Genomic DNA, 22,185 nt, shown 5'->3' with positions numbered 1-22,185 from the left:
CCAAAAGATCAATGCTGTATCGGTCCATTTTCATACTGCTGATAAAGACATACCCAAGACTGGGCAATTTACAAAAGAAAGAAGTTTAATTGGATTTATAGTTCCACATGGCCAGGGAAGTCTCACAATCATGGCAGAAAGTGAGGAGGAGCAAGTCACATCTTACATGGACGGCACCTGCAAAAAGGGAGCTTGTGCAGAGAAATTCCTGTTTTTAAAACCGTAAGATCTCATGAGACTCATTCACTGTCCTAAGAACAGTGCAGGAAAGACCTGCCCCCATAATTCAATCACCTCCCACGGGGCTCCTCACATGACATGTGGGAATCGTGAGAGTTATAATTCAAGATGAGATCTGGGCGGGGGCACAGCCAAACCATAACGAATGCTTTTGGTTAGTAAAGAGAAAGCCAACATAAAATTTTGAAGGTTAGTCTTCTGAGTTGGTAATTTTTTCATATTTTTAAATTTTTCATATAGATGTGTATTTCTAGATATTTAAATTACCAATTTTTATAACTATGTAGCTTATTGAATATTCTAATTTATTCCAATAGGTTTTAAATGACTGTTCTAGTTATGTAATCATATCATTTTCAAATAATGAGAACTTGGCTTCTTGCTTTCAAGTATTTATATATGTTTTCCTTGCCTAATTGCATCAAATAATATTTCCAGAATATTCCAAAATAAAAAATAGTGATATCAGCACCCTCTTCTTGCTCCTGACATTAATAAGAATTCTCCCAATACTTCACTATTACATAGTACTCTGGCTTTTTGTTTGAGATGGAAATATATCTCAAATAGATCCGTGTCTATTCTATGAATAGAGTTTTTGTTTTGTTTTAAACTGGAATCTGCAGTGCTAATCATAGAGTCTGTAGCATCCTTAGGAGGGCTTCTTAGATTGAAGTAAACTTTCAGGCTCACGAGACTGTCATGGCTATATTTGGCATCTATTTACATAGAAGCATACAGGGCAGGGACCACAGTTTGCCAGTGTATGGTATCAAGTACGTCTCTTTGGTGGAACAGTTTACACAGCAGTACAGCTCAGGTGCAAAATGTGACCCACTTTACATGGGTGGGAAACTGTCCTGGCTTAATAGACTCATGCCCCTCTGGAGCATCTCTTGTGACAACCCCACAGGCACAGTGTCCAGAATCCCTTCAAGGGATATGCCCCATAAGAGTCGCTGTACACTGGAGATCCAGTGGTTTGCTAACAGGCATATTTGGTTCTCCTTGTTTAAATGTGGTTTACCAATCAGAGGGCCATTTTAACCAGCAATATAGCAACAGATGTAGCCATGAACAGATAACTACATATAGTGTTTTTTATCAGTACATTCTAGATATTCTGCAATTTAAGTTGTTATTTATAATTTTTTTATTTTGACTTGAACACTGAATCTAATCTCATCTCACCTCTTAAAGTACTTTGCTTTTGAAGTTATTTTCTCTTTTCAAGACAGTAGACTCAGGTTCTCATCCTCACCATCCCAGTAAAACTAGCCTTCGCAAGGTCATCGGTGATCTCCTTGTCAAATCTGATGATCACTTCTTAGTCCTGATCTGATTTAACCTTTCTACCTTTGGCTTACAAGACAATATACTTGCTTGAGTTTTCCTATTACACCCCTATCTCCTCCTTTTCATTTCCTGGGTTTCTTCCCTACTTAAATTTTGGAATATCCTTAGTTCTTAGTTCTTAGTTCTCTTAATTAGATTTCTTCTCTCTCCTTCCACCCTCTTCATTCCACATCTACATTCACTCTCTCATCCAGTTTCAGGGACTTATATGTGATTGTGGCTAACAATTTACATCTTAAGCCCCAGGCTCTCTGAGTCACGGAGTTGTACAGCATACTCCCTATTTGACTTCTCCACTTTAATGTCTATAAGACATCCACACTTCACTTGTCTGAAGTATGACTTCACGTGATAGTCTGTGGTGGTGACTATTAGTTGCTCTCTAAATTCTGCTCTTCCTCCTTCCATAGTGATAGGAGGTTGAGTTCATGACTAGGCTGTATTTTCCAGTCTCCCTTGCAATTGCATGTGACCATCTGATCTAGTTCTTTCCAGTGAAAGTGAGCAGCATTAATAGATGCTATTTCCTGGCCCTAGTCCTCATGAGAACCAGTGTGCCTCCTCCATACTTTCTTGTCCTCCATCTCACTGGCTAGAATGGTAATTATTGGAATGACGGTGGAGGTGAGAGAGTCACTGTCAGTCTGGGACCTGAATGACCACAGGGAACAGAGCTGTCCACTCACTTCAGACTGTTAAACAATGAAGAAATAATTTCTATCTTTTGAAAGTCATTATATTTCGGCTCTCTTTGTTATAGCATTTTAACCTCTCACCTTAACTGATATAGAAATTGGTACCAGAAAGGATGATGTCTTAATTTAAAAACCTGCATTTTCTTAATGGTCAGGCAAATAGGCAATCAGAGAGATAGGTAGGAAGACAGAGCAAAGAGTTTATTTTTTACTCTGTTCACGACATGAAGTCATTGGAGGGATTATACAATTGGATTGTGGTTTCACAAGGTATAACTATAACTGCTCTGTGTAGGCTGGAAAGCTGGTGATGCTTATGCTATTTCATAAAATTGTTATCTATAATAATTTGGAAGGTACATCACATATCCAAGTCAAAGGAATATAGTTGCAAAAAAATGAGAATGTTAGTGTACTGTTCACTGTTCTTTGTTGCTTTAAGTGAGGTATCATAAGAAAGATGAACTCAGGCACGAACTGGCTGCTTTGCAAGCAGAAACGGAAGGAAGTGAGAATATCCAGAAATTTAGGACCTTTCAAGGTTGAAGAAGACAGCTGTTTTTGTGACCCAAACACTAATACAAATAAAGGGATCCAAGCCTTATGCCAAGGATCAGAGTAAGGTATCACCCTCCCAAACAGCCCTATTATTTCAGCTAGCCTCAGGATGGCTTCCATTAAAATGAGAAAGTAAAGTATAGACACAAAGAAACAAAGAAATAAAGCAGGCTTCAGGACTAGGACTAGAAAAGACTGTCATTTCCACGAGCAACTGACTGGAAACCCTCTTACGGTTTTAAGGAAATCCAGTTGCTACAGAAACCATAAATCTGTTAGCTCCTTAAAAAAATAGTCAAGCCTTCAAATTTTTACTAGCAGAAAAGGGGTTATAAATGATATACAGCATCCTAGGAAGGCATTTGCTCTAACAGTCACTTCTGAATGGCTATGGAAGATTATGGATAAGGTAGCTCCTCTAAGAGAAGCAGGGTAGCCCAACTGTCTAATCAAGGCACTTTCTGCACTGCCAGAACAGAAAGCAGCTATGTGTACTTTCTCTTATTGGCAGCTTTCAAAAGCAGTCGTCCTATGCCTGTGCCACCACTGTGTGTGGGGTGTGGGGAGAGTTTAATAGTTTGTATGATGCCAACTATGAGAAGTCATTTCAGAGCTTTATAGAGAAAACACTGGTCAACCCTCTGCGTGGACATCGCCTCCATCCCACACCCTCATGCGGCTCTCTCCCTCACTTCATTCAGTCTCTGTTCAAATGTTACCTCCCCAGGGGTGACCAAACCGCTCCATCTACAATCAAACCTCCATCATTTTCTACAACCGTAACTTCCCTTTAACCTCTCTTTACTCCTTTTTCCTCTCTACATAGACCTTTGGTACTGCTCCCCCACTGGAATGTAAACCCTTTCAGGGCAGGACTTCATCTTGTTCTTAGCTGAAATCCTAGCACCTACCTAGAAATGGCTGATACATTGTAGGCCCTCAATACATATTTACTGAAAAAAAAAGACTATGAGCTTCTAAATTTTACAGTTTTGAAGTTGTGTTTTTTTGGTTCTATTTTGCTATTTATCTGTATCGTGTTGTGGCCAGTCATAGTAAATTATTTGTTCACGAGAAAATTGGGATTACTACCGGCAAAGTGTCATTACCTGGTAAGAAGCCTAATCAGACGTTTGTCCTCCTGAAAAAGCAGAGTTGTTGCTAAAAGCTAGCTGTTTTGATCTCATTCTTGTTCGTTTATTTTTAAGACTGAGATAATGAAATGTTACTCCCATGGCAAGTCCGCCTCTTTTTTTGGAACGATCTTTGGTGGTCATAGTTGCAGCATAATAACCAGTTAGACCTTGGAAGCCCTTTAGAGTCTCCTCATTCCAAAATTCAACAAAGACTGATATAATTAGCCACAGTTTACTCAAGGGAGAAGCTAAAGTTCACCAGGCAGAATTCAATTTAATCCAGTCCAACTATTTAATCTTTGCTGAACTTAAGCCTTGTGCCAGGCGTTGTGCTGGGGCTAAGGGATGTAGTGGTAAGACAGGCACTGCCTTGGGCCTCCTACTGGTTAAGGTCTCACGGGACCCAGAGTGGCAGGGAGGCGATTATAACACAATGCATTAAGAGCTACCCTAGAGGATGTAAAGTGTCATAGAAGCACATAAAACCCAAGTCTCAGCCAAGCAAAAAGTCAGAAAAGGCTTCCTGGGGGAGTGTCGGCTAAACTTCAACTCACAGGGTAAGTGGAGATTGTCCAAATGAAGAAGGAAGAGGAATGGAGTCCTTTCTAGGCCAAAGCAAAGATGTGGCAAACTGAAGAAAGGTGCATGCAGATGGGGCATTACACTTTTTCCTCTAGTTATTTGTCCTGTTTTCACCCACCACTCTTCCGCTTTTCGTCAGATCTCCAGTTTTTAGCTGCGTGTTAGCCCCTTTCTCCCTAATCATCCATTGCTCCAGTGAGGTTTATTTGTAAATCTAATCAGGAACCAACCAACCAACCAACCAACAAACAAAAACAGCTAAGGAGCAGCCACTGGACCCTGGAACCGTGCCTACACTTACAAAAATTTGATTTCTGCAGAAAAAATATTTTGATTCCTACATTTTTGGACTTCATTAGAAGGACCTGAAATGGATGACACCAAGCTGTTTGCCTAAAATAATGTCCCAAGCCTGAATTGGCATGGATCTTTCTTGAGATTAAAATAGAAACTCGTTTTGCTAACTGAAAACAACTTAGAAATCAAAGAGCCATTTAAGTTGAAACCATTATTTCTCCTTTCCTTGAAGAAAATTCCTGTTTTTACACACACTGAGAGATCAGGATAGTGAGGTCACCCTGCCACAGAGCTTTCCGTTAAAAATTTGAAGTTGTAGAAACCTCAAAAAGAAAATAAAGATGAGTGAGGAAACGTTTGTAATGCAGCAAATGAATTGAACAAACGTTTATGAGCAACTACTATGTGCCAGGCAGCGTTCTAGGTGATAAATAAAGATACCTGCCTTTGTACAGCTTGTATCCCAGCAGAAAGAAAACATACTAACAAAAAATATGCAAGTTATATAGTAAAATGAAAGAGGAGTGGTATGGAGGAAAGACAAAGCAGGGCAGGCCCACGAGCGTCAGAAGGAGGGCAAGTTGCAGGTTCAAATAGGATGGTCATGACTGGCCTCCTCAAAGAGGTCCGACATTTGAGCAAAGACTGAAGGAAGTGAGGGCATGGGCCATGTAGATATTTGTAGAGGGCAAGTTGCAGGTTCAAATAGGATGGTCATGATTGACCCCCTCAAAGAGGTGTGACACTTGAACAAAGACTGAAGGAAGTGAGGGTGTGAGCCATGTAGATACTTGGGTCCAGATAGAGAAAACAGCCAGTAACTGGCCCCAAGGCAGGGGCATGCCTGGAGCGTGCAAGAAAGGCAAGGAGGCCATGGACTGGAGGAAGAGAAATGAGGACTTTGAGAAGTACGGGAGATGCCAGATCACTGCACAAGGCTGTCATTCGAGGTAAGAGGTTTGAGAAGAGCGGTGACTTGATTGGACTCACGTACATTTTAGGATAATCGTGTTTTCATTTGAACACAGTCCTTTAGTGCAACACTTTTTACTCTGCAACAACTGAACAATGATTACTTAAAATGGTTTCTAAGTGATCCGCTCAAGATCAGGCACCACAACACTACTAGGCAGTAGCAGCCCTTCCTCTCCGGCGGGCACTGGTCCCTAGAGGGGCAGTCGTATCCAAAAGTGCTCAGGAGTTGAGCTGGCAGAGACAGAAACAGTCTGCTCATTTCTTCTTCAAAACCCGACTGGAGAGCCAAATATTTCTTTCGGTTAGTTGCAAAATAAAAAATATGCCTTTGCCAACTCTGCGGGAAAAGCAAACTCCGAGTTTGCCTTTGCTAATTTTTCCAAGTCGCGCAGTGGTTTCAGTAAATGCAGACGCTGCTCAGCTCCAGCCCCATAAACCTCTCTGGTTTAGGGCTTCTCCGCCCTCCGGTGAAAGCTACTGCTCGCCCCTGCAGTCACCACCTGTTTGGGCGGAACCCGCGGAGCGTGCACCTACGCCTCGGGCTCCTTTCCTCCTCGACTCTCCCTTTCCTGCTGGGCGCCCTGCTTTCCCTCTCCCAAGGAGGGTTTGCAACTTTTCTCCCAGGCTGCGGCTGGCCCCGCTTGGCTGACCCCCAAGAGCCACTGCCTGCCACTGAGTTGCCTGCCCCGCTGGGCCCCCGGGAGGAGCCGAGCGCGCTCACTCCTCGCCCCGGGCTGGGAGGGCGGCGAGTCGGGCGCACGCGCACCCCCTGCCCGCCCCTGGCGCCCCTCCCCGCGGGCGGCGCAGCTCCCCCTGCAGCGCCTCCCCTAGCTGGGAGGGAGCCGGAGGGGGCTCCGGGCGCCGCTCAGCAGACCTGCTCCGGCCGCGCTCTAAGCCGCTGCCCTCCGGGAGTGGCAGCAGCAGCAGGGCGGCCAGGGCTGGGGGTTTCCCTCAACACCCCTCCCCGAGACTTTCAGCGGGGCGCCTCCCCTCGGCGCTCACCACCCCGACCTGTTCCCCGCGCGCCGCTGCGCCGCGCCCCGGGACCCACTGCCCAACATGGATTTTCTCCTGGCGCTGGTGCTGGTGTCCTCGCTCTACCTGCAGGCGGCCGCCGAGTTCGACGGGAGGTGAGCTGGGCCCCGGGGCGCCCTCTCCTCCTTCCCGCGCTAATTTCACACTCACTGTCTTGGGTCCCTTCTCCCCGCGGGTTACGCGGTCAGAGAGGCGTTTCCCCAGTCCAGAAGTTGGGCCATCGCACAGCGTGGCGCCGGGAGAGCGGTCCAGCGGCCCCGAGTGCCTGCCCGAGGCGGGGAGGGCGCGCCCCTGCGAGTCCGGGACCCCAGCCGCGGCCCCCCGAGGGCGGCTCGCCCCGCCTTGGGAATTAGGACTGGGGGAGAGGAGCTGCTCGAGCCCGGGATCTCAGCTCTGAGGGCGCGGTTTAGTCACCTACGCCGAGGTGACGCGCAGGACATCCCTTACCCGGGAAACTCCCGCGCCTGATCTAGACGGCTCTTCAGTGAGGAAGCTTCCAGGCGCTCGGGGGGAGGTCGGGGCTCGGCTCGGAGCTCTCGGGGCCGCTCGTACTGAGGGTGGGCGCGAGCCAGCGACTGGGCTACGGGGGGAGACCTGTGGGCCTCCCCATTTGGTTTTCTTGAGGGAAGAAGGAAGCTCAAAATGAGGACGGGAGTGTGGGCGCTCCGTGAGTGTGAGCGTGAGGCATGTGTGGGTGTGTGTGTGTGAGAGCGCAAACATCGCGCGGCTCCTCAGACTCGGCAGCCTGACGGCGGCGTGCTGTGACAGGTTCCTACAACCCCGGGCCGCGTCTCCGCTGTCACTCAGCCGGTCCTGCCCCGCGCCGGGGCCGCTCCGGTGTGTCGGGAGGGCGTGATCGGCCCCGCTCTGCTCCGCGCAATTACAGACCGGGCTAGCCCCGCGTGCAGATGGCCGCTGCGGGAAGCGGTTTCACTCTGGCGCACACCGCCGCCCGGTCGCCTTCCCTCAGCGACCCCTGCCCCCACCCCTCCGTGTAGGTCCCTGCTTAGTCCTAAAGGTGCCGCACCTGTTTTACCTGCAGTCTTGGAACGAATCAATTCCACAATTGATTCTCTTTCTTGTACCCGGAGGCGAACAGAGGGGAACCGGTGGAGCGTCAAGAAAAAGCACAGCTGCTTGTTTACTGCCTGCTCGGAGGAAATAGAAAGTTCGGGGTTGTTTTGTACATTGGGCCTGGGGGTAGAAAGGGCAGGTAAAAGAAAGGGGGAATTGAAAAGATAAGGAGACTTTAAGAATACGTGGTTAGCAGCCAGAGTCTAGACCTTTTCATTTTTAAAAGCAATTCTGTGCCCACATTTGGGTATGTTATGAATTTCTTGAACACTTATTTACAACAAGAAACCCATCACAAGACATGCATATGATATGATTGCATATAGCTTTTTATAACTTTAAAAAGATGTCTAAAACAGCCAATTAAAATGTTGAAGACTTTTTTCTCTCAGAAGAAAAAAGTCGTTTAGGTGTAAATCTAAACAAAGACACAATTTAGCAAATAATGTGTCAACATGTAATCGGGTGGATAAATCTGTATCCTGAAATTGCATACTTTCTTTAGGCATTATTTACATTGGAGAGGAAAATACTATGAATTGTTGATCTAGGCAGGTTTCAAACCACAAGGACACTTCAGATGTCAGCTACACTTTAAACTCTCCTTAGTTTTATTTAGACTTTTTCTAGTACTTTTTTTCTTTCTGCCACAGTTATGTCTCAAAAAGAGCTCTGTTACACTTGATTTTTGAGAAACCTCTCTTTCTGCTCCTTCCCCATCCACCTTTTATATAAGGCAGATTTTTTTTTTTTTCTGCTTTGACATCTCTTATTTAATACTTTTCAGTTTATGGTGAATCAGTCAATCCTGGCTTTCCCCCCAGTAACAGGTGTGGATCTTTGAGGAATCTGTTTTATTTCAAGCTTCAGAAACTATCCTGTGAGTGGCAGCCTTGAGAATTGTTGGTGTTAGCTGGTGCTATTTCTGGTTAAGAAAGCATCTTTCCCTCCCCTTTTTCCTCCTACCCTTGTGTGTTGGGGGATGGGGTATTTAACTGTCTGAAATTTGACATTAGATCATAGCATAACTATTTCTGTGAAGGTGTTTTAATCTTAAATTTCTGCAGGCATGAGAGTTTGTAGAAAATTGTTGGGTGTGGCTTACATTTTTTCTAAAGTAATGATAAAGAGGAAATTACTTTTCATCTCAAAAGCATCCTTATTTATTTTGAATCTTTTTGTTTGGTAGGTGGCCCAGACAAATAGCATCGTCGCTTGGCCTCTGTCGTTATGGTGGGAGGATTGGCTGCTGCTGGGGCTGGACTCTCCAGTCCTGGGGACAGTGTCAGCGTGAGTATCAAGCCTGGGGACTTCAGTTCCCTTGGAGGTGGGGCTTTCCACCTTGTTCATGGCTTCACTCCACATATTAGGGGACTCATTACTGAGCAAGGCTTGGCCTTGCAGGTCTGACTTGGGAATTTTCAGGTACAGTCCAGATTCCTTATTCTGCTTCTTTTCAACTTAAGCCACTTGTATTACAGTCCAACTTTGTCATTCACAGAGAGCCACCTTAAATGTTTCTTTTGGCATTTACCCCCAATATCTGCAGCTCCTTTCTGTTTTATCAACAGGTTTACTCCTTGCTCCAGGCTCGGAGATGGGGGTAAGATAATGAGTCTAGACTGTATTTACACAAAATAAACTTTGAATCTTATAGTACTTATATAATCCTTACCATAGCTGTTGTGTAAAGTGGCCCATTTGTAAATCCTTTTTTGAAGTGGGGTTGTATTGACAGTGTTGTAAATGGACCACCCAGTATAGTGAAACAAAACCTCTGAAACAGCATTATTTGTAAGTTCTATTAGTAACCAACCACATGTGATAAGTACCAAATCAGAAAACTGATTTTCACCTTTTCTATGATCACAAATGGATATTTTCATGGGAAAATTTAGAGCTACATCAAAAGGGTTTGAGAAATTTAGGAAATTTGTCCCCAGCATTTTATCTTGATCTTAAAATTGTATCTCACTCCTGCCAAAAATAAGTCTTCAAATGATCAAGTACATTCCCAGAGCATCTTTAGAGTGCTTGCTGGGGGCAGGGGGCAAAATTCTGGTAAGATGATGGGAATTAAGTTGGGTTCTATGCTGGGATATGTATTTTATTGCTAATGAGGAAGGAACTTAGAGGAAGAGAGAAGGGGTAGTTACGAAGGCTACAGCTGGCAATGGAGAAGGCTGCCTTAAAGATGAGTTGCTAGTGCGAGGAGTCAGGTAAATTTAAGTTCAGGAGTGTTAGGAGTTCCCTCTGCTATTTTAATTCACAATGTCGTCCTTGATTTTGTGAAGGAGAAACAGTGACATCACAGGTTGGCTCTAATTGCACATAAAGACCACAGTCTCTGATTGGGAATAGAAAGGTGAAGCAAATGAATGTTTGCCTACCTGCTATGTTCAAGCCACCGGGCTAGACCTGCACAGTGGGTCAGTTGCATTCTGTTAAAGGTGATGGTGGTAACCCCAGTTTCCAGTAAACAAAAGAAGTGGGCAAAGCTGCTGTGCACCCACTGGTTAGTCTATTCAATATTGTTTTAAGGGAAGAAGATCAAAAAGAAGAATGGTGCCTGGTGGAATTTAGTCTCCTATAATGTCAGAAGTATTTGCCTGACTGGAGGCTGCAGGCATGGAATTTGAGAACCAACAGACTCTAATAGCTGAAATGTGAAGAAGGGACCCTTCTTTTGGCCCAACACACCCACACATAACCCTCCTTAATGAAAAATGAGTAGTTACTTTGCAGGAATGGAGATAGTCTCCTCCTTCTTTGCTGCTTCAATCTGCAGGAAACTTCCAAATGGAATGTTGAAATGCCTTGAAGTGAATACAGTCCCCCTGCCCCACCTAGGACAAGGCTGCATTGGCAGAATGCCCTGGGCAGTATGGGAGTGTATCTTCCCTGAAGGCAAAGACCTGGGGGCATACGTGCTCTCTGCCAGGTGTGCTAAAATAATTCCAAAGAAAAAACTCGAAACCCCGAGAGGCTCTTTGACTCTTGAATTCCCCAGAAAACACCTTTAAGAGTTGTTCTATTTTTCTATACCATGTAATTACATTTTCTCTAATATGCACTAGCTTGGCGATTCTGAATTTGAATGAGTATAGAAATCTTTTAAAATAACAGTGTATTACAAACAGTGGTATTATAAATATCCAAGAGATTTCTTAGTGTTTTACTTTCTACACTGTAGCTTTCCAGGCAGATATGAGATGCCATTTTAAAAAACAATTCACATCTTTATTTCCAAAAGAGTGCAAAGTGGTCAAATATAGAATTTGGTGTATTTGTCTTTCCATTTTGTTATTTCTCAAGAATCTGAGGAAACTGCAAGATGGCATGGATTAATTATTAAAATGGTAATGTTATAAAAATATGTAAGATGATTTTGCACAAATGACAGTTTATTTTGGATTTGGTGAAAGTTGGAAAGAGAACAAAAGGAGGAAAATATGAACTCTGGAGCAACATTGCTTTGGTTTCAATTGCAGTTATACCTCTTACTAGCTATGGGACTTTGGGCAAGTCATTCAACCTCTCTAAGCTTTATTCTCCTCATCTAATAAATAAACCTAAAACAGGACATACCTTAGAGGACTACAATGAGGTTTAAATACATTGTAATTAGTAAAGTACTTAAAACTCTTCCTGATGCAGAGTAAATGTTACATATGTGTTTGGTAAAATTAAAGAGATGTAAAGGAATTCTACTACTGAAACAAAGTTGTGGGATAGGATATGATATATGTACTTTTACTTTTATATTTCCAAAATCAGAATAGTTCCAAGGTTCTCTATGTTGCGATGAAATAAAATTTCTTTCAATTAACAAGGCACAAACGGTTCTTTACCATTAACATTGAAGTTGGCAAGGTTGTAAAAATTAGTTCAAAGGTGAATGTTTCCTTCTGTGTATTTTATTTTTCCAGCATCTTAGATGGTCCAAATGTCTTTTGTCAATTCAGAATTCTGCCTGTCTTTGTTTTGATATAAACAGGTAGAGGAATGTGGGGCTGAGAAATCAGCTCAAAGGGGCAGAACAAACCGACAAGAGGCTGGTCAGGATGAATGAAATATTTCTGAAAACTCCTGATTATTTTTTAGGGAAAGTCTTTATGAAATTAAAAGTTTTGACACTACATTTGTTCAAGTTAAATGACCTTGCTATTCCATAACAAGTCAATCTAATATGATTCTTTATAAAGATTCCAAAGAACTTCTAGGAAATTTAATGTGAAAAATGTTTTTGCCTTTTTGACCTTTAGATAATCATGACTTTTTTTCCCATTAGGAAGGGACATTCTCCCTTCCTCATCAAAAGTGCTCTGATTCTCTTCTTTTCTGAATGATCCACTTTGGAATTTTCCTTCAAAACAGCACAACAAAACAAAAAGAAACTGTTCCCATTATTGCATAGATCGTCCCAATTTATCCCCCAGAAGGTGTGTTTGTAGGTGGGCAAAGGTGGCACCCTCGTCATATTATTTATCAGATCTTACGCCTTAGTCATTGACTGTTTGGCAAGTGTTTATTCCATTTTGTTGAGTATTTCTGAGATGTTTCACTTAATATTCATGTGAGTCAAATATACATATCTATACAAAACATGCTGCCCTTCATTTTCACTTGCTATCTTCCTATCCATGGACTTGTTTGGACAGACTGACTAATGTTGCAGGATGCTAAAGTTGGTAAACCTCTCCTTCTGGCTCACTATGTCTAGCCAGAGCCACGTACAGCTGGGAGACTTTACTTCCTTCTTTCCAGGACTGAGGAAGGAAGGATCAGAGATGCTTCTCAAATGGGCATAGAAACTGTCCTGCTGCTTCCTGCCTGTACCACCCAACATTCTATCCCAGCATTCCTGCCTACTGGGGAAAACATGACTCGTTCCAGAAATAAGCAGATTGTTTTTGTTTGTTTGTTTTCGTTTTGAGACAGAGTCTCGCTCTTGTCGCCCAGGCTGGAGTGCAGTGGTGCGATCTCGGCTCACTGCAACCTCCGCCCCTCGGGTTCAAGCGAATCTCCTGCCTCAGACCCCCAGGTAGCTGGGATTATAGGCGCCCCGCCACCACTCCCGGCTAATTTTTGTATTCTTAGTAGAGATAGGGTTTCACTATGTTGGCCAGGCTAGTCTCAAGCTCCAGACCACAAGTGATCCGCCCTCCTCGGCCTCCCTAAGTGCTGGGATTCCGTGCCCGGCTCAGGTTGTGTTTTCATAGTTCTTCTGTAGATCATACCCTTGGCGGCTTCATTTATTTATTTATTTATTTGTTTGTTTGTTTTGTGTTCTTGACTCTCTCTCTCTTTTTTTTTTTTTTTGAGACTGAGTCTTGCTCTGTCGCCCAGGCTGGAGTGCAGTGGCGTGCTCTCGGCTTACCGCAACCTCCGCCTCCCTAGTTCAAGTGATTCTCCTCCCTCAGCCTCCTGAGCAGATGAGACTACAGGTGCACGCTACCACACCCAGCTAATTTTTTCATTTTTGATAGAGACAGGGTTTCACCATGTTGGCCAGGATGGTCTCGATCTGTTGACCTCGTTATCCACCCGCCTCAGCTTCCCAAAGTTCTGGGATTACAGCCGTGAGCCACCGGGCCTGGCGGTGTTCTTGACTCTTCAACAGATCTCTAGCATATTGAAAATTCAACATTTGATTTTCTAACTTTCATGGGCTTTGCCTTCATTGACTATTGATATGGCTGTTTATTGTTAGGTAAAATTTTTTTTAATATGTTTGCACACTGATGATTGCATATTTACAGCACACAGCATCTTAAATCGCTCAGAAATCGTGTGTGTCACAAAACGTGTGTTTCTTGCTCTGTAATTTTTTGTCATCTTGATGGCATATTTTATTTTAATTATGTTGTTATTTCTCTACTTCTACCAAGTGGAGACCTCTGTAATAAAGATTTTTCAGGGTTGTGTATTTTATTTTTAAAAGCTGTGTTTGCTGTGGAAAGAATTGTTAACCAAAAGCACTAGACAATTTAGGATAACTGAGTTCAAGTCCTGATTTTTGTTCCTGAATAGCTGTCTAACATTCTCAGCTACAATATTCTTATTACACAAGCATATTTCCCAGGTATGTTGAAGCTCTAAACTGCATCTGAAAACTTCCTTAATGTAGAAAAATATAGAGGATCTAAATATTGTATTCCTGTATGGTTGTATCTGTTTACTTGGAGATTTGACTGTATACGTGACTTATGACAATAGCATTTTTGTGGAAAGCATTTTATAGAGGTGTGAAGAAAAACTCAAAATACAACCAGTTCCAACTTTTAACAAAACTATTCAGTTTCTGAGTTCTTTGGCTGTCAGTGAGCAACTTGTGGTTTCTGAAGAAAATGATGTGAATTAGGATGGTTTTGTATCATTTATCCTTAAAAACAGGGAAAATTCAGATGTTTTCTTATGTTTCTGCTGGAGATTTTGGAAAGATGTGAAACCTACACCTACAGCTTGACATTGCTTAGCTCTGAACCTCATTTCCTGATGCCTCTACTATGTAAAGTGAAACTGTTTTATTCTTATCAGCTTCAGATAAACTTACAGGTTAGTGAAACATAGGGACCGAAATATAATAATTCATTTTGAAGGCATTTTGGAGTTGTCAAATAATTTTGGTTGGCTAATATATATTACTGGCTAATGATTATGGATACTGGAAATGATGAAAAAAGTGTTGAATTATTTCTTTCTGCATTTCAAATGAAAAGGCTATTAGAGCAGAGAATTTTGATTTAGTAAACAAAATAATTAAATTTCATGTTTCATTTCTTACTCCCATCTGGGTTCAGATGCTTAGTCTTACAAAAAGAACATGATTTATTAATTTTTGCTCCCTATACTGGTCATTAACTTCCTGTCCATAATCACAAAATTATATAGATTATATCTTTCTTTGATTATTTGGATTTTGAGTACTCTCTTTAAAATAATCAAGAGAAAATTAGACATGTTAGAATGTTAGAATTTGTTCTGACACATAATGTTCTCTCCACAGAGAAGTTATACTAGTAATGCCTTTCTATTTGAGATCAACAACTAGAGCAATTTTTATACCTGTATGCACCGAAGAAGTAACAGGGACTCTCAAAAGGGGTGGGGATTGTTCTGTTTACATCTGTGTTGAAGATTGCTAGCAGAATTCTGGGGCCACTTAATGGAGCAGAGTGCACGTCATCGTCCCTAGTTTATTAGCTTCCTCCCCTAATTTTGAGGTGAGAATGTAGAATCTGGGTTTTTTTGTTTTGTTTTGTTTTTAGGTAGGAATAAAAGCAAGGCAGTGGATAATGTTTACTTTTAACACTCATCTTGAATCTGCAAATCCTTAGGAAGTGAGGTTTTTGATTTAGATTTTTTAACTACCACTTTCCTTGAAAGGTTGTTTAAGAACACCATGCACTTTGGGTAACTTCAAGTGGTCTTAGAATGCAGATTCCAAAGTAAGATCAGTGTTGAAGAATCTTGACCTTTTCAAACAGGTAACTTGTTAGTATGTGTAGTTTTCAAAGTTAACTTTCAGAGAAATTGCTTTGTTCTTTTATTCTTCTCCCCAGTTAGAACTGATCTTTATGTAATACTATTAAGATCTACTAATTTCCTGAGAGCCCTTCATAAGCTTAATCTGGGCAGGTCTTAACCTTTATGGATTAGAAATTTTAGTACTTCTTAAGCTAGAAGGCCAGGCCAGCTAAAGGGAAGCACTCTCATCTCTGCCAATTCAGCAACTAGATCTGTCCTCAAATACCTGCCTCAGGGATATGCTGCTTGAAGGTGTACACGCACATACAAAATAGGACCAAGAAGGCACTTCTGGTGCCAGAAACAACACTGTGTTTGCTTTGTGGAAATTTTTGATAAGCTTTCAAAAATGTCGGTGGCTTCTCCCTCGCCTCCTGTAACAAGTGTAACTTCCAGCATTTCTTTTTGTTGCTTTTTATCTATAGAATTCACGTTCTATGAATTTTGAGTTCGTTGAATCCACTGCACGCTTTCCAGATGATTATTAGTAATGCTAGTGATTCTACACAGTGTCTTTCAGTGGGTAAGGGAAGATATCCATCACAGGGCTGGGCCTTCATCACGGGGGAGATGGAAGGGCAGGGGAGAGGGATTCTGATGGCCTAACCCTCATCATTGCCCCCCACTGCCACCTGCAGATACTCTTTCCCCCTTTCCTATTGATTTTGTGCAGTGTTTTAAATTTTTCCACCAATCTTTGGACAATATTTATTTTGTAAGAGAAAATGTATTCATTTCCTCAAATATCCCTCCTCAGAGCAACAAGCATGATCAGTTTTTGGTATACTTTTAAAAATATTTTACATTCTTATGGGTAAATTACAATAGATCTCTCCCCTACCACCTACTTGTTTTGTCCAAATGAAAGCATACTGTATGCACTGCTTTGTATGCTGCTGCTTTTTTCTTAACTGTACATGTTGAAAGATTTTCTATAGAGCCTCCTTACCCTTTTTTTTTTTTTTTTTTTTTTTTTTTTTTGTAGACAGGGTCTTGCTCTGTCACCTAGGTTGGAGTGCAGTGGCATAATCTCAGCCCACTGCAGCTCTACCTCCTGGGCTCCAGCCATCCTCCCACCTCAGCCTCCCAAGAAGCTGGGACCACTGGTGTGAGCTACAATACCTGGATATATTTTGTAATTTTTGTAGAGACCAGGTTTTGCCATCTCGCTCAGGCTGGTCTCGAGCTCTGAGCTCAACTGATCTACCCATCTCAGCCTCCCAAAGTGCTAGGAGTATAAGCGTGAGCCATCTTGCCTGGCCGCCTCCTTACTTTTTTATGGACTCAGCATTCCCTTGTATGGCTATACTGTAATTTATTAGCAAGTCTCTTGCTGATGAACGTTTATATTGATTTTAATCCTTTGCTAACACAAGCAATTCTAAAATAACATGTGTTAAAAATGTTGTTTTGCATGTTCCCGGTGTTTCTGAGGAATAAATTTTCATATGTGGTCAAATGGCAGGTACCTTTGTAATTTTGATCAATTGCCCAATGGCTTCTTACTCAGTAGAGAAAGTAGTTTAAGGGGAAGGACTGAATGGCAATGCTGACTCCACTGCTCCAGCAATCCCATATCCAGAGTCTGATCTTTTTTTGATTTTAGAATCCTCTGATCCCTTTTCTTTCCCAAGAAATCTTTCTGACAACTCAGTAATGTCCATCTGCTCCCATTTATCATCTGTTTCCCATTAGACCAGAGGCAATGGGCTGAAGCTAGGAGAATGGAGTGAGATGTGTCCATTTGCCAGGGTCTCCCACTGGCTTCTTGCCTGTCATTTACTTGTGAGAAAGACTCACACATTCCTTTAGGAATTGCTTAATTCATTGATCTTTTATTAGGTTAGCCATAATTTTTTAAATTTTCTTTGAGACAAAGTCTCATTCTGTCTCCCAGGCTGGAGAGCAGTGGTGGGACCTTGGCTCACTGCAACCTCTGCCTCCTGGGTTCAAGCAGTTCTGCCTCAGCCTCTTGAGTAGCTGGGATTACAGGTGTGCATCACCTAGCTAATTTTTTTATTTTTGGTAGAGCCAGGGTTTCACCACGTTGGCTCAGGTGGTCTTGAGTTCCTGACTTCAGGTAATCTGCCCACCTTCGCCTCCCAAAGTGCTGGAATTACAGACGTGAAACACTGCATCCGGCCGTTAGCCATAATTTTTATACCTTTGTATATAGTGTGGGCTTTTTTTTTTTTCTAGACCCATGACCTATTAAGGAGGAATATGTAGAATTCTGAGATCTGAATACCATTCTGGGGACACCTTCTACAATAAAAAGATTTTGAGGAAATATTAAGACATTTTTGTACCAAAGTACTTTTTGTAGTGTCCTTAAAACCATAGGGGCATATATATTCTATTAGTTATTCTAATCCTTATCCCAATTATATACTTTGGTTGTCTCCTTTTAAAAAAATTAGAACTGCATGCTTAAGTGAAAAATCAAAAGACACAGACTAAGAGCAAGACGGCAGTGAAGGTAAGTACTTCTAATTTTCCTGTTTTCCTGACACCTAGTTCCACCTCCCAACAGGCCACTACCATTTCCTATTGATCTTTATAGAGATTTCTTCACATCTTCAAAATTTCCCTTTTTCATAAATGATGGTATGAAGTACAAACGATTCTGTATCTTGACTTTTTTTTCATGTAACACTACATTTTGGAAAGCAGTCCTTATCAGTTTATTTAAACCTCACTCGTTCTTTTAAATAGCTATACAGTATACCATTACAGGAATGAATGTACTATAATTAATTAAATAATCCCCTATTTATGTACATTTGAGTGGTTTTCAATATTTTGTTTTTACATAACATGCTGCAATTAATATCTGCATATAACTTCATCACTGTTGTATACCTTTAGATATGGAGGACATATCTAAAGACATTTAATATCTATATTAATATAATAATTGAAGAGCTTTAATTTTATTGTTACGAATGTTCTTAAGTTAAATATTAATGTAAAGGAGAGTAAATCGTGGCTAATATTAGAGAGTAGAAACCTTCTTTTCAGGCACCTTCTATTTTTGATTCCTTAGAAGGTACCTTAAAAGATAAATTAAATTGATTTCTCTATTTCTATTTGTTTATGCCCTATCTTGTTTGGGAAAGTATATAAAGTGGCTTCCAGGATTCATGCAATAAAACAAGGAAATAGAATTAACAAGGGCTACGTGGAGGGAAATGGGGGTAAAATAAAAATATTAGGAGGAGGGTTTTTCAAATGAAGATATGTAAGCCATAGGATCCTAAATATGTCCTGCAATTTGGCTATTAGCTTCTGGTAGCCAAAGGTAAAAGATGTTATTTCTGATTTAATTTGTGTTGTCTGTTAGGGAAAAAGCAAACCAGTTATTTGGAAGAAATTATGGTTTTCCTGCATGTATTTCTGAAGGAAGACTTTCATGTGTCCCTTTACAGAGTGGGAGTGAATGATGGAGTGGAAGGGCCCACAGCAACATTCCTATCATGAAGCCAGTGGTGGTTTTTGAAAAGCTTTTCATAGAAGATCCTTCAATATAAGATGAGACCCTTGCTCTAAAAGTACAGTTCACGGAAAGCTGTTCTATACATAGCTTAAGAAGCGTTATCTATGCACATAGCTTTCCGACAGTTCAGCTGGATCCAGCCCAGAATATCTAGCTGTGATGGGTGAACCGTATAGAGCCTTGGATGGACAGCTCCAGGTTAGACAAAATAGTTTCAGGTTAGGATCATTAACAATGTTCTAAAGTTTGCTGTATTACTTAACAGATTAAAGGCCAGTTTATTTTTTCTTTCTTTTTTAAGTCTATATATTTTGAGGATCAGTAATCAACTAATAGATTTGATATCCAAAGACATTGTGAATAGAGCATGGATAGGTGCCCCCTAGGCCCCAGTGTAAGGAGAATCTGCAAAGAAATTAGTGGGAGATTTTTAAATATCAATTCTATATCCATTGAATAGAAATATATAAATGCATCACCATTTTGCTATATACTTATTCATTTCCATGCCAATTATGGCTTGGAATAAGAAGGAAAGGCAAGAACATTGCTTCCAGGAATCATTTGCCTTACTGATGTTGATACATGGATGTGGGCCAGTGAACGCAGGAACAACAGAATCCCTCACCAGTGCTTATTTCCCTAAAGTTCCTGATTGCTATAGGTGTGCCAGGGAGTCAAAGTAACCTTAACTGTTTTCTTAATTAACCTGGATTTATAAGCACTGATTTATGTAAGTTGCTTAGACCTGAGTAGACTCAAAGCAGAGTCTGTAGGAAATACTCTGCATATCAACATCCCATACCCAAACCTAAGTCATCTTTTCACTGAGGTGTACAGATGGGCTGATTCTCATGTACTCTTGAAGCCCTCGGCAATAGAACCTGAGATCCTGATACACATGTACTCCTAGTATTTTTTTCTCCTAGTACTCCAGGATTTTTTTTGTTTCTTAAAAAAAGCAAATAGTGATTTTAAAAAGATGGCTTAATGCATATTCTGAGAGGGCAGCAATCCAGTAATGGTCGTATCTCCTTGGGAGGAGCAAAGAGGTCTTCAAATGCCTTTTCTGCAGAGACTAGCATCAACCAAGAATCTACCTATCTGAATTGTCACCCTGTATCACCATGTGGGGAGCTGAGAAAGTTAGCGTTGTCAGGGCCAAGGTTTTCTGTGTCTTCATGGGAACAAACAAATGATCAGTCCTCAAAGATTTAGTCAAGATAATTTGGCTTGAAAAAAATTCAAAGTGTCTTAATCACCATCTACAACCATAGAAAAATACTAGTAGCATAGCCCTAATGTTATTGACAGTGCATCCCTGGGAACCTGCCAGGACAAATTGGGTGTAAGATATACCAGTTATTTAAATATTGGTTTGTTATAAGGTAAATAATTCAGTTAAATGACATCAAATATAAATAAATTTTTTATTTTAATTCACTAAGACTTCTTTTTATGTTTTCTGATTTTATTATGTAATTACTACTGATACATAATTAAAGAAACAATTATGGCCATAATAGAATTCCTAATAAAATTTCTAATAAAGCCAGAATGAGGAGTATATTACAGGCCAGACATGATAAAGTATTATGATGTGTGGTAAAATAGTTTTTCATTCCATATTATTTTATAAATTTTCAGAAGAATTTTACTTTAAACTTAGCATGCTGAAATACTTTTAAATCAACTGGTTATTCTTAACTCTGATGGGAGGAAAAAAGATATGAATAATCAAAATGATTTCTTAGCTTTAGAATATACTAGTTGTTTTGGAGAGGTTTTTTTCTGATTATATTTTATTAGGAGCCTTCATTTTCTGCCATATATTAGCTTTGGTAGATACTAGATGCCAGAGGAGTGCAAATTTGAGACTAAGGATTTTGGATGGGTGATTTGCATGTTGAGTCAAGATTTAACAAAATTTTAAAACGAAACACTTCATTTGATCAATATCTTTTTAACTATTCTGTAGATTAATAGTATAAATTCTCCAGAACTAACATTACTTTGCTGCAACATCATCAGATCACAAGGTTAGGGTTGCCTTTTGTGGATGTTATTGACTTACTCTGAAATTTTAGGAACTATGTTATCACAGTTTACATTTGTGGTAATATATGTAAAAGGAAAACACAATTAGGAATTTTGGATTTATGCTTACTTTGCCAAAAACCATGGTGATTTTCAAAAACCTTTAGACTTACTGTCATAAATCAAAGTTCTCAAATTCAGTTTCTAAAGTAAGCCCCTAAATGGTCAAAGGTGTATGTTGTGGAATTTCAGAAACAAACTCCATGGACAGACTTTCCAAATGTAAACTTCCCACCGAAATATTGTTCCAAAGCGTTTGGTACCTCCTATTTTATTTTAGTGTTAAGATTTTGTAGGTACTTGGTAATTATCTGCCAAATATTTATATACCAACAAATAGCAAAGCTATTGATAATAGAAAAACACAAATCACAGCTTATTCTTAGTTGTATTTTTTAGTGTATTTGGGTGTTTAGAGTTGATCTTGTATAGTATGTACTAACTATGGTAATAGTTTGTACTGGACAAATTATTCCAAGTTTACATGATTATAGAAATATTTTATGGTGTTTCACATAGATAATGGTGGTTTTGGGGTCCCTTGTCTCTTGGGTTGAGTTTTAAAATCACTGCAGAATTAAAAGATTGTATCTTGGTGTCTATGTATGGCCAAGAATTAAGACATTATGATGTCTGGTTTTATTTCTTAACTAAGGCAGAAGTGATTTTTGAAACAATTACTTTTTGGGAGAAAAGTATCAAATTATGAAGAAATAATGTATAGATTTGCTAAATGTTCTGCTCTTTAATCTTGTGTTGAGGTTGGATGAATTATTTTATATCTTTAATAGTTATAAAGTAGTGTATTGAAAGTTGGGATCATCCAAATTGCTACTTAACTTGTTGTCCATAGGATCTGTTGTCCTGGATGTTGGTGTTATAAATGTACAAAGTTACATAGTCATCTGTGAAGAGTTTGCAGGCTAACCTCAGCGTTTTTGACAACGAAAGACATAGCATGAAAATTAAGGAGTTATTACTGTTTTTAGCTGATAATTAAGGTTGGGAAGCAGAAGTAGTGTGTCAGGGAGGTCCTTTCCCTTTTATGCATGTACCTGGCATTTATCACCTTTAACAAAGTGCATGTGTCATGCCATGCTGCTTGCTTAAGGGG

At 40.7% G+C, this 22,185-nt stretch overlaps 1 protein-coding gene across 4 annotated transcripts in view; it reads left to right on the top strand.

The window, feature by feature from the left end:
* The first annotated feature begins 6,702 nt into the window (after positions 1-6,702).
* NPNT (nephronectin) overlaps positions 6,703-22,185 on the top strand; it is a 73,693-nt gene continuing 58,210 nt past the window's right edge. For 3 of the 4 annotated variants that reach the window (XM_021676400.2, XM_021676398.2, XM_021676399.2), the window contains exons 1-2: positions 6,703-6,969; positions 9,138-9,238. In XM_021676400.2, the coding sequence (XP_021532075.2) occupies positions 6,899-6,969; positions 9,138-9,238 (172 nt within the window). In that variant the 5' untranslated portion in view covers positions 6,703-6,898. The remainder of the gene's footprint in view (positions 6,970-9,137; positions 9,239-22,185) is intronic. The other variant, XM_021676397.2, reaches the window with a different exon arrangement.

The sequence above is a fragment of the Aotus nancymaae genome, unplaced genomic scaffold (assembly GCF_030222135.1).
Source record: "Aotus nancymaae isolate 86718 unplaced genomic scaffold, 86718_ANA_hifiasm-v0.15.2.pri h1tg000033l, whole genome shotgun sequence".
In the NCBI taxonomy this organism is placed as follows: Eukaryota; Metazoa; Chordata; class Mammalia; order Primates; family Aotidae; genus Aotus; species Aotus nancymaae.
Note: the sequence above shows the minus strand (reverse complement) of the source record. Positions and strands in the feature narration are given on the sequence as shown.